At 47.4% G+C, this 16,529-nt stretch overlaps 2 protein-coding genes across 6 annotated transcripts; both read left to right on the forward strand.

The window, feature by feature from the left end:
- The first annotated feature begins 43 nt into the window (after positions 1–43).
- Positions 44–1,805, forward strand: ANKRD49 (ankyrin repeat domain 49). 3 transcript variants are annotated; one of them, XM_053934357.1, is made up of 3 exons: positions 44–124; positions 614–884; positions 1,336–1,805. In XM_053934357.1, exons 2-3 carry the CDS (start codon positions 627–629, stop codon positions 1,792–1,794), a joined length of 717 nt encoding a protein of 238 aa, XP_053790332.1. In that variant the 5' UTR covers positions 44–124; positions 614–626; the 3' UTR covers positions 1,795–1,805. The 3 variants fall into 3 exon arrangements, with proteins under 3 accessions (XP_053790332.1, XP_053790333.1, XP_053790334.1); XM_053934358.1 differs by lacking the exon at positions 44–124 and adding an exon at positions 294–386; XM_053934359.1 differs by lacking the exon at positions 44–124 and adding an exon at positions 358–444.
- A 605-nt stretch (positions 1,806–2,410) lies between these two features.
- Positions 2,411–16,304, forward strand: C2H11orf97 (chromosome 2 C11orf97 homolog). 3 transcript variants are annotated; one of them, XR_008429209.1, is made up of 5 exons: positions 2,411–3,592; positions 4,111–4,215; positions 14,324–14,449; positions 14,541–14,686; positions 16,171–16,304. XR_008429209.1 is itself a non-coding variant. In XM_053934360.1 (4 exons), exons 1-4 carry the CDS (start codon positions 3,313–3,315, stop codon positions 16,176–16,178), a joined length of 519 nt encoding a protein of 172 aa, XP_053790335.1. In that variant the 5' UTR covers positions 2,411–3,312; the 3' UTR covers positions 16,179–16,304. The 3 variants fall into 3 exon arrangements, 2 of the variants coding, with proteins under 2 accessions (XP_053790335.1, XP_053790336.1); XM_053934360.1 differs by lacking the exon at positions 14,541–14,686; XM_053934361.1 differs by lacking the exons at positions 14,324–14,449; positions 14,541–14,686; positions 16,171–16,304 and adding an exon at positions 4,391–4,467.
- The last annotated feature ends 225 nt before the right edge of the window (positions 16,305–16,529 follow it).

Raw genomic sequence — 16,529 nt, forward strand, 5'->3', positions numbered from 1 at the left:
GCACCGCCCCCGGCCCGGCCCGGCCCGGCCCAGCCCCGTTCCGTCACGTCCGGCGGCCGCGCGGCCCGGAAGCGCTCGCCGGGCCGCGCCCCGCCCGGAGCCGCCGGCGGCGCTGGGACCTCAGGTACCGGAGCGGGGCCGGGCGGGAATGAGAGACCCGCGGGGCGAGCGGGGATCGGACGGTGTCTCGCGGGGCGGTGGGGCCTGCCCGGGGTGACGTGGGGCCCCCGGAGGGGAGCGGGGCCGGTGCTGCGGGCCGGGCCGTTTGGGCGTTTGAGACTCTGCCCCACAGTCCGGGCTGCTCTCCAGACCCTTTGTTAGTAAAGTGAGCAGCTTTTCGAGTGCACTCAGCAAACCCCCGCGCAGTGTTGCACTGCAGTCTGAAGGTGGTGCCTTTCGGGGGTCGGGGTAACACGATGCTTTTCTAGCGTGGATGTTTTATCTGTGAGTTCTGGCAGAGCTGGCAAAGCCCGGGTTAGCGGAGGGTCGCTGAGTTTTCCCTTGAGTTTTGCAGTTTGTTGACATCAGCATCATCTATCAGATAGTTTTATTGATAGTGCACCGATAGCAGTTTCAGTTGGCCTAAGTATGGTTGTACATTTGCTGCTCACAGATGCTGACTGAAAATGAATAAAGACAAGCAAGCTGATGAAGATGATGATGACAGCGACCTGTTTGAAGACTTCACAGAGCATTTTAACCAACTTGAACTGCTGGAGACACACAGGCATTTGATTCCTGTAGGAACTCAGAGCTGTTGGTCAGGACAGTCTGATGATGATGATGATGAGCAAGAAAGAACAGAGGAATGGTACGAAATGCAAGAAAAGAAAATGGAAAAACATCCAGAGAAATTGCTACTCTGGGCAGCTGAAAACAATCGGGTAAGGCACTCGCTCTGTTCATATATATAATTTACAAGAATGTTATTTTGAGCACATGTCTGTAGTCTCATCCACAAACAAAAATTTACCCATACTTTTCTTTCTTTCTTTCTCTGAGCTGTTTTGATCTGGTTTTGCAAGCCACTGTATGTAAACCATCCGCCTTTGTAGCCCATACACACTAAAGCATCTCTGGATCTATTGGCTTTTAGAACAAATATTGATTCCAGTTCAAATTTCAAGTAACAGCACTTTAACTTCTACAAACTGAAGGCATGCTAGGCTCTTCATGTCAAATAAGCGTTTTAACTGGGGTAGGAAGGCCGTATCTGAGATTTTATAAGTGCTTTTGGCACTGACAGGAATTGCTTTTCCATTAAACTTCATGACCATCAAAGCCATATATCTTGCTTCATAGAATCACATGAAGTTCCCTGTTCTCTTGCAACAGCTGAGTACCGTGAAGAGGCTCCTGACGGAAAAGCTGGCTCCAGTGAACGCTCGTGATGAAGATCAATACACTCCTCTCCATCGAGCTGCCTACAGCGGGCACTTGGATGTTGCACACGAGTTGGTGGCTCAAGGGGCCGACGTCCACGCGCAGACCGTGGATGGCTGGACACCCCTGCACAGTGCCTGTAAGTGGAACAACACCACAGTGGCCGCGTTCCTGCTTCAGCAGGGCGCAGACATCAACGCGCAGACAAATGGTCTGCTGACACCCCTGCACATTGCTGCAGGGAACAAAAACAGCAGGGAAACCCTTGAGCTCCTGCTGATGAATCGCTATGTGAAGCCAGACTTGAAAAACAACTTGGATGAAACTGCCCTTGACATTGCAAGGAGGACTGATATATATCACTACCTTTTTGAAATAGTAGACGACTGCATAAACACTGTGTCCCCATAAAAGCTTGTGAATGTGAGGTTTTCTGCCTCTTTCTTGTTAGTGTTCTGCATGCCTGTCGGTGGTGGTCTGTCTCTTTGTAACGAGGTTTTAATGTAAGATATTTCAGTACTCTCAGGCAAAATGTCACCTCCTGCAGCGCAGTTCAGTGGTCTCACTCGTACTTTGAAGCGTGACTGCTGTTAGTCAAGGTGGTCAGAAAGTCTCAGTAATTTCTATGAGTTTCTGTTTAATAAGTGCAGATTTGGAGAGGCCTTTGTAAATTGTCTGTAGTGACAAAGCAGGAGGGAAAACTGGATTGTTTACTTGACGTGAAAAAATTCTGGCTTGGTTATGCAGACTTTATTACAGCTCACTTGAAAATTATTTTTGAGAAATTCTAACTTTTTTAAAACTGCATGAAAGCTCAGAATGAATGTAACTTATTTGGGTGATACACAAAATGTTTAATGAACCTAATGTAAGGCTTATTATAAAATAAAATATTTAACCCAAAGTATTTTGTCATATTTTTAATTGAAAGCCCATTTGGGCTTTTCCAATGCAATCGCCTGTTCATAAATCAAACACATTATTCATAGGATAGAAAGTAGTTTTGGTTTATTTTTTTCCTGGTGCTTTTCAAGGAAGTGATTTTCTACCAAGATCCTGTTTACTTTTCCCTTGCAATTAAGTTGCAGAAAGATTAAATGTCAAGAATGTGGCATTAGTTGGAAAAAATGAGCCACAACCATGTGAGGATAAACAGCCAGCATACTGTAGTGTCTGATTTAGTTACAGGTAATTTAGTATTTTTCTTGCACTTTTGCATTAGTACACTAAAATTTTGCCATGGTAAGGACATGCAGTATGGTTTTCAGCTTTAACTTTACCATCTGTAATTTAGAAGTGGAGTAATTTGCTTCTTTGTCAAACAAACTGAAAATTGAATGTAAGTGCTGAAGTACTGTCTCTATGAGAGCTGTAGTAAACACTTCACTGTCCTGTGCAGATGCCTTAGTGAGTAATCCCAAGCCCCTTCCACTAACACATATGCAGCAAAATTGTAGCAGTAGCAGCAGGGTTGGGGTATGTTGGATCACATTTGGTGCTCTGATCAAGGTACTGTGGAGGGCGTTTTGGTCACCCACCTTTTAGAAGCACTATGTAATATTCAGCACTTTCTTTTGGAAAATGGAAACACATCTTCTGAACTATGAATGGTGTAATGTAATTTTAATGTTTATTATTTTTAAAAGTTTGGTTTCAGGACATCTGTGGAAGAAGATGAATAAATGTATCAAGGAATAATAAAGATGTGGATTACAAGGCCACTTCAGTCCAATAAGCAGTGTCTGAAGATGCCTCTTTTTATGACCAAGCTAGTACTTTTGAGTAAGAGTAGATATACATCAGTAAAACTGGACTCTGTCGTTCTTCCCCTCGGCCCGGCATGCCATGGCATCCTTCCGTGGGGCAGGCCCGTGGTGACAGCCCACAGTGGTACAGGGGTTGTGATGTGCGTGCCCCGCTCCCGCGGCCATGCTGAGTGACACAGAGGAGTGGCTGCTGATGACACCCACAGCTGTCCCCCACCCCGTGCCTCAGCGGCGGCCAGGCCCTGCTGTCCCCGGGGCTGGCGCCTGGCCGCAGCCTGCCTCGGGGGCCGCCTCCCGGCCCCGCCTGCCGGGCAGCCTGGCAACCCCCGCGGCAACAGCCCGGCCCAACCGCCCGGCAGCGGCGGCCATGAGGGCGGCGGGCCGGCAGATGCCCGCGGCGGCGGCCGGGGAGCCGGGCAGCCACGCCCGCGGCGAGCAGCCCCGTGAGCACGGCCGTCCCCGGTCCCCGGCCACCCCTGCCCCAGCCCGGGCCCGCCCCGGTGTCCCCTCGGGAGCCCAGCCGTTCCCCGCGGCTCCTCACTGATGTCCCCCAGCACCGCGGCAGGTGCTGGCCCCGGTGCCGTGGGGTGTCCGCATCCCTCTTCAGCCCCCTGGAGACTTCCTGCAGCGAGGACATCTTCTTAGATGCCTCTCCATCTACGGCCCTGCTCTGGGATGTCTGTCACGGGGAGGCGCGGTGGCCGGCACCCCGAGTGGCCCTGGGGTGGCTTTGGCTACCAGCACACTCCGTCGGGGTGGAGCCACCAGGGCCCTGTCCTGTACCATCTGCCGGTCCTGGGGAGTAGGGCCTGGCTGAACACTGCCATATATTTGTAAATGATTTGGTTCACTGTGTATTGAAGACGGATGCAGAGTAGCTTGACAACTGCATTCAGCAAAGTACATCAGCATTCAGGGGATTTACAATAACTGGTTGTTTTGTAATGTATTTTACTAACAGGGCAGAAATGTGTATATGTTGAGCCACCTAGGAGAGTTAAAGAAATACTGGAGGAGCACTTTCATTTACAAGAAGAAGAATGCAAGATCAATCATCCAGCTGCAGGTAATCCTCCTTATAAGCAAACAGCAGGACAAGTTTGTCAAGACAAGTGATTCTTTTGAGGACCTGTGGCAAAATTACAGAACATTTATGCAATATTGTGTGGAATATTTAGAAACAACAGAATTACATATAGTCTTTATTACTTTCTTTCTCTTTTTTTTTTTTTTTTGGTCAGAAATTATGAGACCAGAGAGAACACAGATAACACCATAGGATATATCAATTTAATAAACCAGAAACAATTGCCAAGCAGTAGGGAGGTTTTGTTACCTTTTTTATTTGAAACAAATGCTGTAATTATTAGAATACTGTTTCTCTTGTGTAGGATTGAGACCCATTTCTAAACTCACTCAAATTGAATTTAAAACAGTTGGATTTACAGAAAAAATGTACCTAAATTAGGTGATGTAATCAGTACCCAGCAGATGTAAAGACCATTTCAGCCTGTAATTCTTATTACTGTGATTAGGCTTTGTAGAGAATTGCAGCACACACCTCCAAATGACTGACTTAGGTAGCCTCTGTGTGTAGTAAGCAGAGGAAGAAAGGTGTCGAGGCTCACCCCCAGATTGGGGTGACCTCAAAAGGTGGAAAAGTCTCTCCTCCAACCTGAGCCTTCAAAGAAAGACTCAGTAGTCTTCAGTCGTCCGGTCTCAAGGTAGTTTATTGTATGTTATCGAAAAGATTTTCTTCCTGAACTGCTGCGGTCCATTCAGCAGGTCAGACAAAGGCAAACACACACACTGACACTGACTCTGACTGCCCAGGGGGCTGGTGCCATCTTTTATATCACACATTACATGTTAAATGTTTAGAGTTTTTCCCCAATGCCTATTACCTATATTGAATGGTGACTTTCTACTCTAAACCAATCTGTGAGTGCCAACATCACCATGAACATGGAGGTTAGGAAGGAGAAAGAAGGAGGACAGGGCACGCCCAAACCCCTCCATCTTAGGACTTCTGATCCCCATGTACAACACCCCTCTGTACAAGGCCTAAAACCCCCCTGTACAGCACTCAAAGATTCTTCCTTTCACTTTGTGACTACTTCTACTATAATATCTAAACTTTTGTGATTTCTTGTTCTTCCTGCAAGGTTGGTTAATTGTTCCATGGATGAGATTCAAAGCCACAGGGATTTCCGGCTGCATGCCAGGGTCTCAAATGCTTCTGACCTGGGCCCGGAACATCCAAGAGTGTCTGAGGGACACCTTGGGTTCCGACATCTCCCCCTCCTATTTGCACTAAAAAAACTTGCCTTGCCACTTTGTCCATGACCTGCCGAATGACTAGAAAAATGCACGGCAGAACAAGCAGAAGAATTAGAAATCCTATAAGAGTATAAAATGCTATTTTCAAAAGCTCCCTCCACAATGGTGAGACTAAAAATGTTGATGAAATCATTCCACCAGGATCCTGTAACTTCTTGCAATTTGCTGATGCTGTTTTGCATTTGTTTTATATTTTCATGGATAGATTTCAAGTGATCGGACAAGTTCATGCAGCACATCCCCTCAAATTCTTCACATTTAATTGCCGTTCTGAAGTGTTGCTTGTCTCGCACTGTCGAGATCTGTTAACATGTCGCTCAGTGCAGAGGAAACGGCACGAGTATGTTTGCTCAACCAACAAGCCATGTGGTCCAATTGTGTCAAGGCCACCCCCGATGCTGCTTGGGGTGAGAAAATTGCTACTGCAATTCTCCGAGCCTTGTTCTAGGTATAAACTTCATCATCACAATTTGGACTGTATTGTTCAATGGATCTTATTTCCCTGCGTGTCTGTTCCCTCAAAATTTTCAAATTGGGTATTATCAATGAGAGTTCTCCAATGCTGCATGGACCGCCCTTGATTTTTGCAGGGATAGCAGGCCAAATTCTGTCCCCACAAATCAAGAACATTCTTTTTGGTAAAACGGCTGGACTGTGGAGGGATGGTTTGCTCATCATCTTGGTGTAATTGCACCAGGATGATGCATTTCTGTAAAAGAGCTGGTTTGGAGTGATATCTGTCGTGTAGTTATCTGTCTCTGTCACTCCCAGTGGATTGAATATGATGCAGAATTTCATTCTTGCTGACCCAAAGATGTCCAGTTCCTGAGGTTTGAAATGAGCCACAGGAAGGAACTGTGTCCAAACACTCCATCCTTCCACAGGATCTGAAAAAGACTTCAGAACCTTTGGAGGGATGTTCTTTGGGATCGGCCATTCCTTCACCGGCACACCTACCAAACATGTTGAGAATGGTTTTCCCGGTCTTGAATGGGTCAGACAGATGCTGTCCAGACCCGCTGCCTCTGCCAAAGTCTCCCACACATTTCCCTTTGGTTGTCTCACGGGAAAATCTGTCCTATTGCCCAAGGCAACAGGCAAGAGAATGAAGCACATGAACACTATCTGTCTGAACCCCATGCCCATGTCCTCACTCTCTGCGAGAAACCTTGCAGTGCAGCAACACCCGAATGACACTCGAGTCCCAGGAAAAACCCCAAGTCTCTGAGTTGTCAATCGTTGTCTGATGAGATGTCTGCAGCGTCGTCGTCTGCCTTCATCTGTGTACTTGCCTCTTCGCTTCTTGGATCCGCGTCCGCTTGCGTCTGCATCCGATAAGGTTTCACGTGCCTCGCTGACACCCACTTCAGCCCTCGCCCTGTGGAGACACAGGCGACACCCTTGCCCCAAGTGATTAATGTGAATGGGCCTTCGATTTGTCCTGTCTCTGGGTTTCGGATCAAAACTAAAGGATTCTCCCTTAGTTTTGCTTGTGTGCTGTTCGTGACGTGTCTGACAATTGGTGGAGTGGGCTCTGAGAAAGAGCCATTTAAAAAATTCAACACATACAGAGCTTTGTTCAACCACATATAAGGTGTTGCACCTGCCTCCCCCCTTTTTTGTTTATCCTAAAGGGATTTCAGGGTGTGATGTGTTCTTTCGATGATTGCTTGACCTGTGGGAGAATGAGGAATACCGAAAATGTGTTTGACTCCCCATTTTTTCAAGAATTTGTCAAGCACCTTGCCTGTGTAAGTTGGTCCATTATCTGTTTTTATTTCTTGTGGCACCCCTAATGATGCAAATGCTTGTAAAAAGTGTCTGCAGGCATGTTCTGTGGTTTCCCCTGTATATAATGATGCAAAAATCACCCCTGAAAATGTGTCGACCGAAACATGGATGTTTTTGAGCCTCCCAAAAGATGGGTATTTTCTGACATCAGTTTGCCACAGCTGGAGACTTTGCAATCCTCTCGGATTGACTGCTCCTGTGGATGCAGATGGCTGCACAAGCTGACAATCTGGGCAAGCACTGATGATTTCCCTTGCTTGGCTTTTTGAAAGGTGAAAAGATTCCATCAATGCTTGTGCATTTTGATGGAAAAATGCATGGCTGAATTCTGCTTGCTTGAAAATGTCTGGCAGTGTCTGTGAGATGGGCATTGTGAGCTTGTCCGCGCGAGCATTCCCTTCTGCTAAAAACCCTGGAAGCGAGGAATGCGCCCTCATGTGTGTAACAAAGTATTTGTGTTCTCTGTTTTCCAGGATTGTTCTCATGCATGATAGATATGAATATAAAATTTCATTATCTGTATGTTTTAAAAGTGATCCCTCCAATCGTTTGATCACATTTGCAACATATGCTGAATCTGTGATCAGATTGAGAGGTTCCTGAAATAACTGAAAAACCCTGACCACTGCTGCCAATTCTACAATTTGTGGTGAACCCTGTACTGTTTTGGTATCTGTTTTTGGGTTTTGCCATGTGAACACTCCCAAACGGGATCATTTGTTTTCCAAGTCAATTTCAGAGTGGTGAGTGCCACAGTGACCCCTGTTAAAAATCCAACTCCAATTTCAATCCCCATTGTGCTAAGAGGTCTCTTCCCCACACTGTGATGTGTGATGGGCTTTTGCACAATGAAAGGACGGATGATTGCCATTTTTCTTCCTGGACCTGTGACAACGATTGCGTTCTCGCTCTGCATGCATAGGGAACTTCCTCCTATGCCTGTGAGAGAACCCAAAGGTGCAACCAAGTCCCATTCCCGGGGCCAAAAGATGTATGAAATGACTGTGACATCTGCCCCTGTGTCGAGCATCCCTGTGATGACAACTGTTTTTTCCTTACAAGTCAACTGACAGGTAACGATGGGTCGATCTCGGCTCAAATGTTTCACCCAAAACGCATGTATTTCTGCTTGGTCACCAGAAAAAGAGCCTTGCTTGTTAAACACTGGCATGATTTGCTTTCCTGCATGAGATGGCAAAGCCATGGCCTGGGCAATCGGTGTATTTTTTGGAATCATCAAAGGTGGTCGAAGGGCTTTCACTGTGACCATCAGCTCCTCTTTGTGGTTTGCTGAAACCAAGGATGGATAAACAACAAGTCCAAGAATGGTGCTTCTGTCACTGGCCACTATCAAAAAATCTTGCCTTTTCCAAGAAGTCCCAGTGACACCTGTGGGTATCGCTGCGTGGCTGTTGTCCAAAAGACACGTCAATTTGGAGGCTGCCAGCACGCATTGGAATCGGGGCGGTACCAAGTCTGGGTCGCTGGGGATTTTGGAGATTGCTCTGCTGAGGGGATCTGTTTGTTGTTCCCCGAGGATTGTCCCTGTTGACTTTGCGTCACCGCCATGATTTGTGTCAGAGCACGCTGGCGATGATTCGCACTCTTTTTCCTGTTTCCCGGATGAGGTAGAGGTCTTCCATCCACATCTGTCTGCGAACGACACTCACTCGCGAGATGTCTCCCTCTCCTGCACCAGACAAAGGTCTGGTGGTTCGTTGGGTTTTGCAAATTGTGGGCAGTTCCTTTTAATATGCCCTTGTGCCCCACGCCCAAAACATCGCCTTCCTGCACTGCTGTTGCTCTTTGTGTAATTTGCAAGAGCTTCCTTGACACGCTTCTCAATCCACTCTCCCAGCTGCTCTTCCACGATGGATGCCACATGCTGTGGTGTCCCCACCTTGCTGCACGCCTCTATCATGTCTGCCAAGGCGGCCTGGTGCGGCATCACGCTGATGATTCACCTGCATTCCAGGTTGGCACTGGAAAAAGCGAGGCTTTTGATCAAATGTGGTTTCGCCCCCTCATCGGCCACTTGTCGTTCCACTGCTTGGGAAAGACGATCCACGAATGAGGAGAATGGCTCCGAAGGACCCTGCTTGATCTCCGTGTAGATGTTGTCCTGGACTCCCACTGGAGCAATCTGTAGGATTGCTCTCCATGCTGCCTCCTTAATGTCGCTGAGCACGTTTCGTGGAAGCCTCACCGCTTGTTGAGTCGGGTTGTCTTTGGGAGGATCACCAGCAAGCTGCACCATGGTGAAGTTTGTGTTTGGTCCGCCCTGGTATCTGGCTCTCAGCTCCTCCAGGGATCTCCTCCATGCCTTCTGCCACACGAGAGCTTGAGCATCTCTAAGAATTGATGTTGCAAGATATTTAAGATCATAGGGTGTTAAATCGTACATACCAAAAATGCTTTTCAACATTTGTTTAAAGTATGGTGATGACAACCCATTGTCTCGGATGGCCTTGGCTAGGTCCTTGATCGCGCCACAATCCAGGCGTTCCCACTTCAGGTTTTGGCCCTGAGCGTCATAGTTCACTGGCATCATGATGTTTCCTGAGCCCTGCAATAAACCTTTCTCCTTTTCCAATTCTGCTCGAATGTCCTGCCAGTCTAATTTTGCGCTTGGTAAAGCTGGAAGTTCTGTGGGTACTTGCCTGTAGAGTGGTGTCATCCGTTGTGACTGCTGCTTTGGTGCAGCAGAGCTCACCGACACCAACGGCATCCGTGGCATCTGCGAAGATGAAGGCTGAGTGCTTGTGGATGAGAATGAAGCGTCTGCTGTGGAGGAAAACACACGACTGCCCTGCATTGTTTGGAAAATTTGCGGAAGATGAACCAACAGCTCTGGATGCAACTCCAAGGCTGTGTCCAAATACCGTAAAAGAAACTTGACAATCCCTTTTGATATTAAAATTGACTCTCCCTGACCCAAAGAATCGGCAGACCTTGACGTTGGAATTGTCCAGACTGGAACACGCTCCAAAGCGGTGATACGTACAGTATCATCCTGTTGCTGCGCCTCAGCAGGAGTGTCCTGAGTCCCATGCCGTTCTGGAATCAGCGGAGGTTCCTGCTGTCGTGCAGGTGTGGTCTTCTTCACCCTAAACTTCTTTTTATATGAAACTGGAAAAGGTGCTGCAATGTTAAAGTCCCACCACTGGGTGGCGCAATGGTTTGACCAACCGGGTCCGGCAAAACCTGCTGCAATGTTGCGGTCCCGCCACTGGGTGGCGCTACCGCCTGACCGGCTGAGGTCGGCACTGCAAAAGACTGTGACGTTTGCTCCCCTATTTGTATCTCTAATAAAACTCTGAGCATTTCTTCTAACAATTGATTCACATTTGCAAATCCTACAGTCTGGGATATCGACTCTTGCTGTATCAGCTGTTTTAACTTTGCAATGTCTGAGGCTGGCTGGGATTGGTTGTGGGCATGGGCTGGCTGCGTGTGTGTCGGTTGCCGTGGGAACGGTGGGGGGGGGGCGGCGCCCTGGCAGACGTTTGCACCCTGGACACGCCCCGTCCCTGCCTGCGTTATCACGGGGGTGCGGACGCTCCCGCCCCGACCTCGACCGCACCTCCTCCTCGCTCGCCCCGGCGCAGCCGCGGTCTCGGGAGCGCTCCCGTCCTCCCCGAGACTGACGTCACCACCTTCCCGATCCCACTCCGGCTCTGATGTTTCCGCCCCGCTCTGCCTCTCATAGGGACACGCCTCTCCTGGCTCTGTGCCTACGCCCACAGCCCGAGCGCGTCGCTTCCGTCCCGTCTGTGCCCGTGCCGCGCCCGCGACATGCGAGGTGCCCTCCCCCGCCCCGGCTCCTGGGTTTCGAGTTTCCGTCCCGCGCATGCGCGCTGCCGCCGCCACGAGATGAGCATGTGCCGCGGTTCTCTGCTGTGTCTCAGGCGGCTGCCGGGCCGCCGCCGCCGCTGCGGTTTGGCAGCTTTCACCCTGTGCCTGCCGGGCCGCCGCCGCCGCTGCGGTTTGGGAGCTTTCACCCAAACATCACCAACATTTTGCCAACATCACCATCACCTGCCGGGCCACCGCCGCCGCTGCGGTTTGGCAGCTTTCACCCTGTGCCTGCCGGGCCACCGCCGCCGCTGCGGTTTGGCAGCTTTCACCCTGTGCCTGCGGGGCGGCCGCCGCCGCTGCGCGGGCTCTCGCCATGGCACATGACGTACAGTCGCCGCGCCTGCACCCCCCGCCTCCTCCGCGGTTCCCTTCGCCTTCACGGTCCCCCCCGCTCCCGCCGGCGCCGCGGGCTGCTGTAAGCTGCCCGCCGCCGCTGCTGCGAGAGACGGCTCCCCCTCCTCCCTGGGCTCTGCACGCCCGCCTGCACCCTCCCCGCCGGTGCCGCTGCAGCCCCCCCCCACCCCACTGTGAGTGTAGGCTCGGGATGCTCCCGATCTCCTTCCTCATCGAGGGTAATAGTTACTCCTGGCTGATCTACGACCGACTGAGGGATTTCTGCATCGGAGGACCCTAGAGATTCTGGGGGCTCAGGGGAATCTGAGGAACTGTGGGAACCCGGGGACCCTGGACGTGATGGAAAATCGTCCCCTTGCTTTTCCACGGGAGGCAGTCCTGCTTCCCCTGGATCTGTGGTGAAGAGAGCTGCCCCGTGCTGCTGGCTGGGCAATTCTCCTCCCTGTGCTCCTGCAGGAGCCTGAGCTGTCTGGTGTAAAATGACAGACCCCTTGCCGTGTTGTGAAAATGACTCTAGCATTATTCTCGCTGAAGGCAAAAGTTTCGCGGCAATCTTATCTCTTTTGATGGCTAGGTAATACAAGTGCCTGTTGATCTCTTGCCAGAAATTTGATTCAAACAAGAGACGCGTCTCTGTGTGCGGGTAATTACACCGCACCCACAACAACAGGGCTCTCGGCTCTTTTGGAGCCATCTCCACAGGATGTGTGGATACCACCCCATGTAGGGCTGACAAAATTTGGACCTGCTCCTGGGAGTATGCCCCCCCCCCCCCCCCCCAGTTCTTAATTTCGACTGTTCTCACCAAAAGTTGAATCAGCACGAGGTCGGTCCGGAGATGGTCCTGTTCACCATCCAACAGATCACAGGCGGGAAATTCCAGGCGCGCTTCTGGTTTTTCTCCTCTCCGGGCTGCTCTCGAGACGATTTGTCTTGGTGTAGGTCAGGATGTTTTGTCTTGAGCTCTCCACTCCCTCTCTCTTTGGAGCCTCCGGAGTGTGCCTTTTTCCCGGGTGGAGGTTGGAGGTCGTCTGGTAGATTGGCTTCTTGCCACAGCCCTCCAGGGACGCCAGGAGCCAGGGCTCACCCCCAGATTGGGGTGACCTCAAAAGGTGGAAAAGTCTCTCCTCCAACCCGAGCCTTCAAAGAAAGACTCAGTAGTCTTCAGTCGTCCGGTCTCAAGGTAGTTTATTGTATGTTATCGAAAAGATTTTCTTCCTGAACTGCTGCGGTCCATTCAGCAGGTCAGACAAAGGCAAATACACACACACTGACACTGACTCTGACTGCCCAGGGGGGCTGGTGCCATCTTTTATATCACACATTACATGTTAAATGTTTACAGTTTTTCCCCAATGCCTATTACCTATATTGAATGGTGACTTTCTACTCTAAACCAATCTGTGAGTGCCAACATCACCATGAACATGGAGGTTAGGAAGGAGAAAGAAAGAGGACAGGGCACGCCCAAACCCCTCCATCTTAGCACTTCTGATCCTCATGTACAAAACTCAGACCCCTCTGTACAAGGCCTAAAACCCATCTGTACAGCACTCAAAGATTCTTCCTTTCACTTTGTGACTACTTCTACTATAATATCTAAACTTTTGTGATTTCTTGTTCTTCCTGCAAGGTTGGTAAATTGTTCCATGGATGAGATTCAAAGCCACAGGGATTTCCGGCTGCATGCCAGGGTCTCAAATGCTTCTGACCTGGGCCCGGAACATCCAAGAGTGTCTGAGGAACACTTTGGGTTCCAACAGAAAGGCACTTTGGACATTCTTTTGACTTGTCCTAGACACCTGTCATTGCATGTGTCATGCTCTAAAGGTGCCTATTCTTTTCCTGTTGACTGAAAAGGGGTCCTGAACACAGAGCTGAGTTGCAGATGTTAACACTGGTCTGCTCAATCTGCTCATGTGTATAATCTTACTAAGAGCTGAACACAACCATTTTTTCTGTATTCATCTGCCAATGGATCAAAATTGTCTGGAGTGTTTCAGTCTGGTTGAATAAATGGATGTTACCTTATATGTTCTCATGACTTTTGAGGAGTGTACCAAAGAAATGTATGTTACAAAGGCTTAAAGTACAAAAATAGAGAAACACTACACAAATTTATTACAGGACTGTATAATATGGATCTATAGCAAGCTCAGTACAGAAATGGTATGTATAGCATAATGTTATAGGCATTGCATAAAAATAGTAAATGATAAACATAGATGCTGGTGTACAGATTATTCCTCGAGTGCTGAATTCCTTTTTCAGCTGTTTGGACAATTAGAGATGCTTACTAAGTAGCCTGGGCTCTGATAGGCAACAGTTGTCAGGTTGGATGGTTCCTGATTTACACAGTTTAGACTACTAAAGTGTATTGTTTAAAATAAACTAGATGGCTAGTAATTTGTAACCTTTCCACAAAATAAATTAGCTTTTAATTTTGTTCTGATGGTGATGGCTTTGGTTTTTTGTTTGTTTCATTAGTTTTTGGTTTGGGTTGGGCTTTTTGGGGTGTGGGTGTTGTTGTTTTCTCTATTTTTATGAGGGCATTTGGTGTTCCAGTATGACCAAAAAAGGATGCTGCCTGCATCAGTGGTATTACTGCTGTTTCTTATTTATTATAGCTTCAATTGGGTGCCTGAGTAGTCCTAAGAGCTTCTATAAACAGTAGAGAGCGTTTTGCACCTTTAGCAATCTGAATTTCTCTCTGAAGATGTCAATCTGTTTTCATTAACTGTGGAAGAATATTATTGTGTAGTTTTATATTAATTCTAGAACAAGCTGAAGTGATCAGTTATAAAGCTATTGTTTTGCCAAATTGTTAACAGTGGCTCTGGAAGAAGTTTGGAATGTGAAGAACAATTTCTCCATTAGAAGCCTGAAACCAGTGTCACGGAACAGCAGTGACTTACTTTTACAGCCTCAATTCTACTCAAGACATGCAAGAATGAAAAGTAAGAGTCAATAATAAGAAACTTCCGCTATAACACCTCATTTTAAGTTGCAGGGCATCTTTCTGCAGAGCTAACCCATCTCTTCCTTTAGTAAGTAGGCAACAGACTTTGAAATCTTTGCAGAAGAAATCTGTTCAGGACTGCTGTGTTGAGTCACCTTATTTCATATTCTGAAACCTTTTGTAAAGGTTCCTCATCTATTTTGTGGAATAATCACTTGGTTCCTACTGATAGATGGTGAGTATTGGTTTCATGTTCATTATGGACCTTACTGTTCTTAGCATCCAACCCTCAGAAATTCAATTGTTTGGAAAAGCACTCCTCCAGAACACCTCCTGAAAAGAGCTTGATCTAGGTATTCTTTCAGGCATTTTAGTATTTGCCTGCAGTGGTCAGCTGGTGTTCTGGGAAATGTGTTTCTCTCTACAGTCTGTAGAGTGTGGCTTTTGTGGAGCAGACCTGTAGCTATAGATTTTAGCTTAGTGTGTGCCCACATTCTCTCCTAACCTAACTCTCTTTAAACCCTAAGGAAACAGAACTTGTTTGCTTTTTAAGAGGAATATTTTTAATACCATGAGCTTGCAGAATATATGAACTCAGCATATTTTGCCATTAGATGAAGCTCATTCCCACAGTCTTGGGGGATAGTGGTTTAAAAATGACTAGCATCTCTTTCTTCCTATCTTGATCTCATGAGATCAGGAGATAGTGGCATCTTAGTTACAAGAGCAGCATGGATTAAGCTATTACTGGTATAAGAAGTGTTTAACCAGTACAGCCTTCTGCCACACTGCCTTTACTTTAGAGTTACTTACTTGTAGGAACATTTATAGAGTAGACCTAACAACTACAGAATGACTCAGAGTATTGAGGTGTTGTCATCATTTTAAAACTCATGTACCTCAGGCTTCTAGTGAAGGCAAGCAGAGTTTTCAAATATCATTCTCATTATCATTATCCATTTCCTGCTCAGAACCATGAAGAAAGAAGAGCTTTAAAACAAAGCAGTTAATTCAGATTGATGTAGGTGCTGAAAATCTGTTGATTTTCCTTTGGGAATTTGCATGTACCTTCATTCTCAGGGACTGCTGCTAGAGACAAGTGGTGCCCTGCTCACTAGCTATGCTGCCTGTTTTGCAGTGGGCAGGCAGGCATCATGAGAGACGAGGTGGCAGAAAAGATACATTAATGGGAGAGAAGCTGGGAGCAGTCTAGCTTCAGCTCCTGTGTTCACCAAACCATCTCCATTTATGCAGTCTTTTCTGTGTAAGGATTTGGGGAAGAAAGGAGAGACTAGTGGGGAGATGGAGGGAGTACAGGCTATAGAAATGGACAAAAGGGAGGAGATGGTGAGAGAAGATGAGCCCACTGTGTTTAGTGCCAGAGGAGATGAACCAGTGAAAGAAATGGAAGAAGCACTGATAAGGGGAATGAAAGAGAAGACATACAGAAGGTTAGAAATTCCTGAAGGAAACAGAAAAGAGGAGAATACAGTTTAGGAACACAGAGATAGAAACTGTAAAAAATGAAGGGAAAATATGCAGGAGATATAAACAGAAGAGAGGAAAAAAAAAAAGATGTATTCATATTGCTGAATTTACTTAAGTAAATGCATTTTCCTTCTTCCTTTTACTACCTTTCCCTAAAAGTGACCAGTGGTTTGGAGGGCTCGCTGTGTGGTGTCTCATCTATCCTTAGAGCAGATGTTGTCTTTTTTACAGATTGCTGAATGTCAATGCTGTGAAGACCTGAGCCTGCTTTGATGTGTCAAATGAAACGTCAGCATAACTAGCTACCTTTGGAAATGCAGATGTTTTTTATAGGATTTTGAATAAAGTTCTAATTGAATATGGAACTATTTCCTTTTTGTTGTTTTATTCACATCCTCATACTACTTTTTAATCTGATGTTATAAGTAGTCAAACCTGAACCATATTTCCACCAGTGATGAAAATGTCACAATCCAAAGATTACAAGATGTTCTTGCTGAAAAAATGTGCAACTGTGAAAATCAACATTTTCATAGTTTTCTCTTTTGCAAAGTGACTCTAAGTTCCAGCAGATGGTTTTAATGTAATTG

Source organism: Vidua chalybeata, chromosome 2 (genome assembly GCF_026979565.1).
Source record: "Vidua chalybeata isolate OUT-0048 chromosome 2, bVidCha1 merged haplotype, whole genome shotgun sequence".
Taxonomy (NCBI): Eukaryota; Metazoa; Chordata; class Aves; order Passeriformes; family Viduidae; genus Vidua; species Vidua chalybeata.

What these genes read in the sequence shown, in the direction of transcription:
- ANKRD49 (XM_053934357.1), top strand. Translation starts at nt 627, where the DNA reads ATGAATAAAGACAAGCAAGCTGATGAAGATGATGATGACAGCGACCTG. An exon ending in GGGCAGCTGAAAACAATCGG is followed by an intron (nt 885 to 1,335) that starts GTAAGGCACTCG and finishes CTCTTGCAACAG; the next exon opens with CTGAGTACCGTGAAGAGGCT.
- C2H11orf97 (XM_053934360.1), top strand. Translation starts at nt 3,313, where the DNA reads ATGCTGAGTGACACAGAGGAGTGGCTGCTGATGACACCCACAGCTGTC. An exon ending in CGCCCGCGGCGAGCAGCCCC is followed by an intron (nt 3,593 to 4,110) that starts GTGAGCACGGCC and finishes TTTTACTAACAG; the next exon opens with GGCAGAAATGTGTATATGTT. An exon ending in GATCAATCATCCAGCTGCAG is followed by an intron (nt 4,216 to 14,323) that starts GTAATCCTCCTT and finishes AATTGTTAACAG; the next exon opens with TGGCTCTGGAAGAAGTTTGG.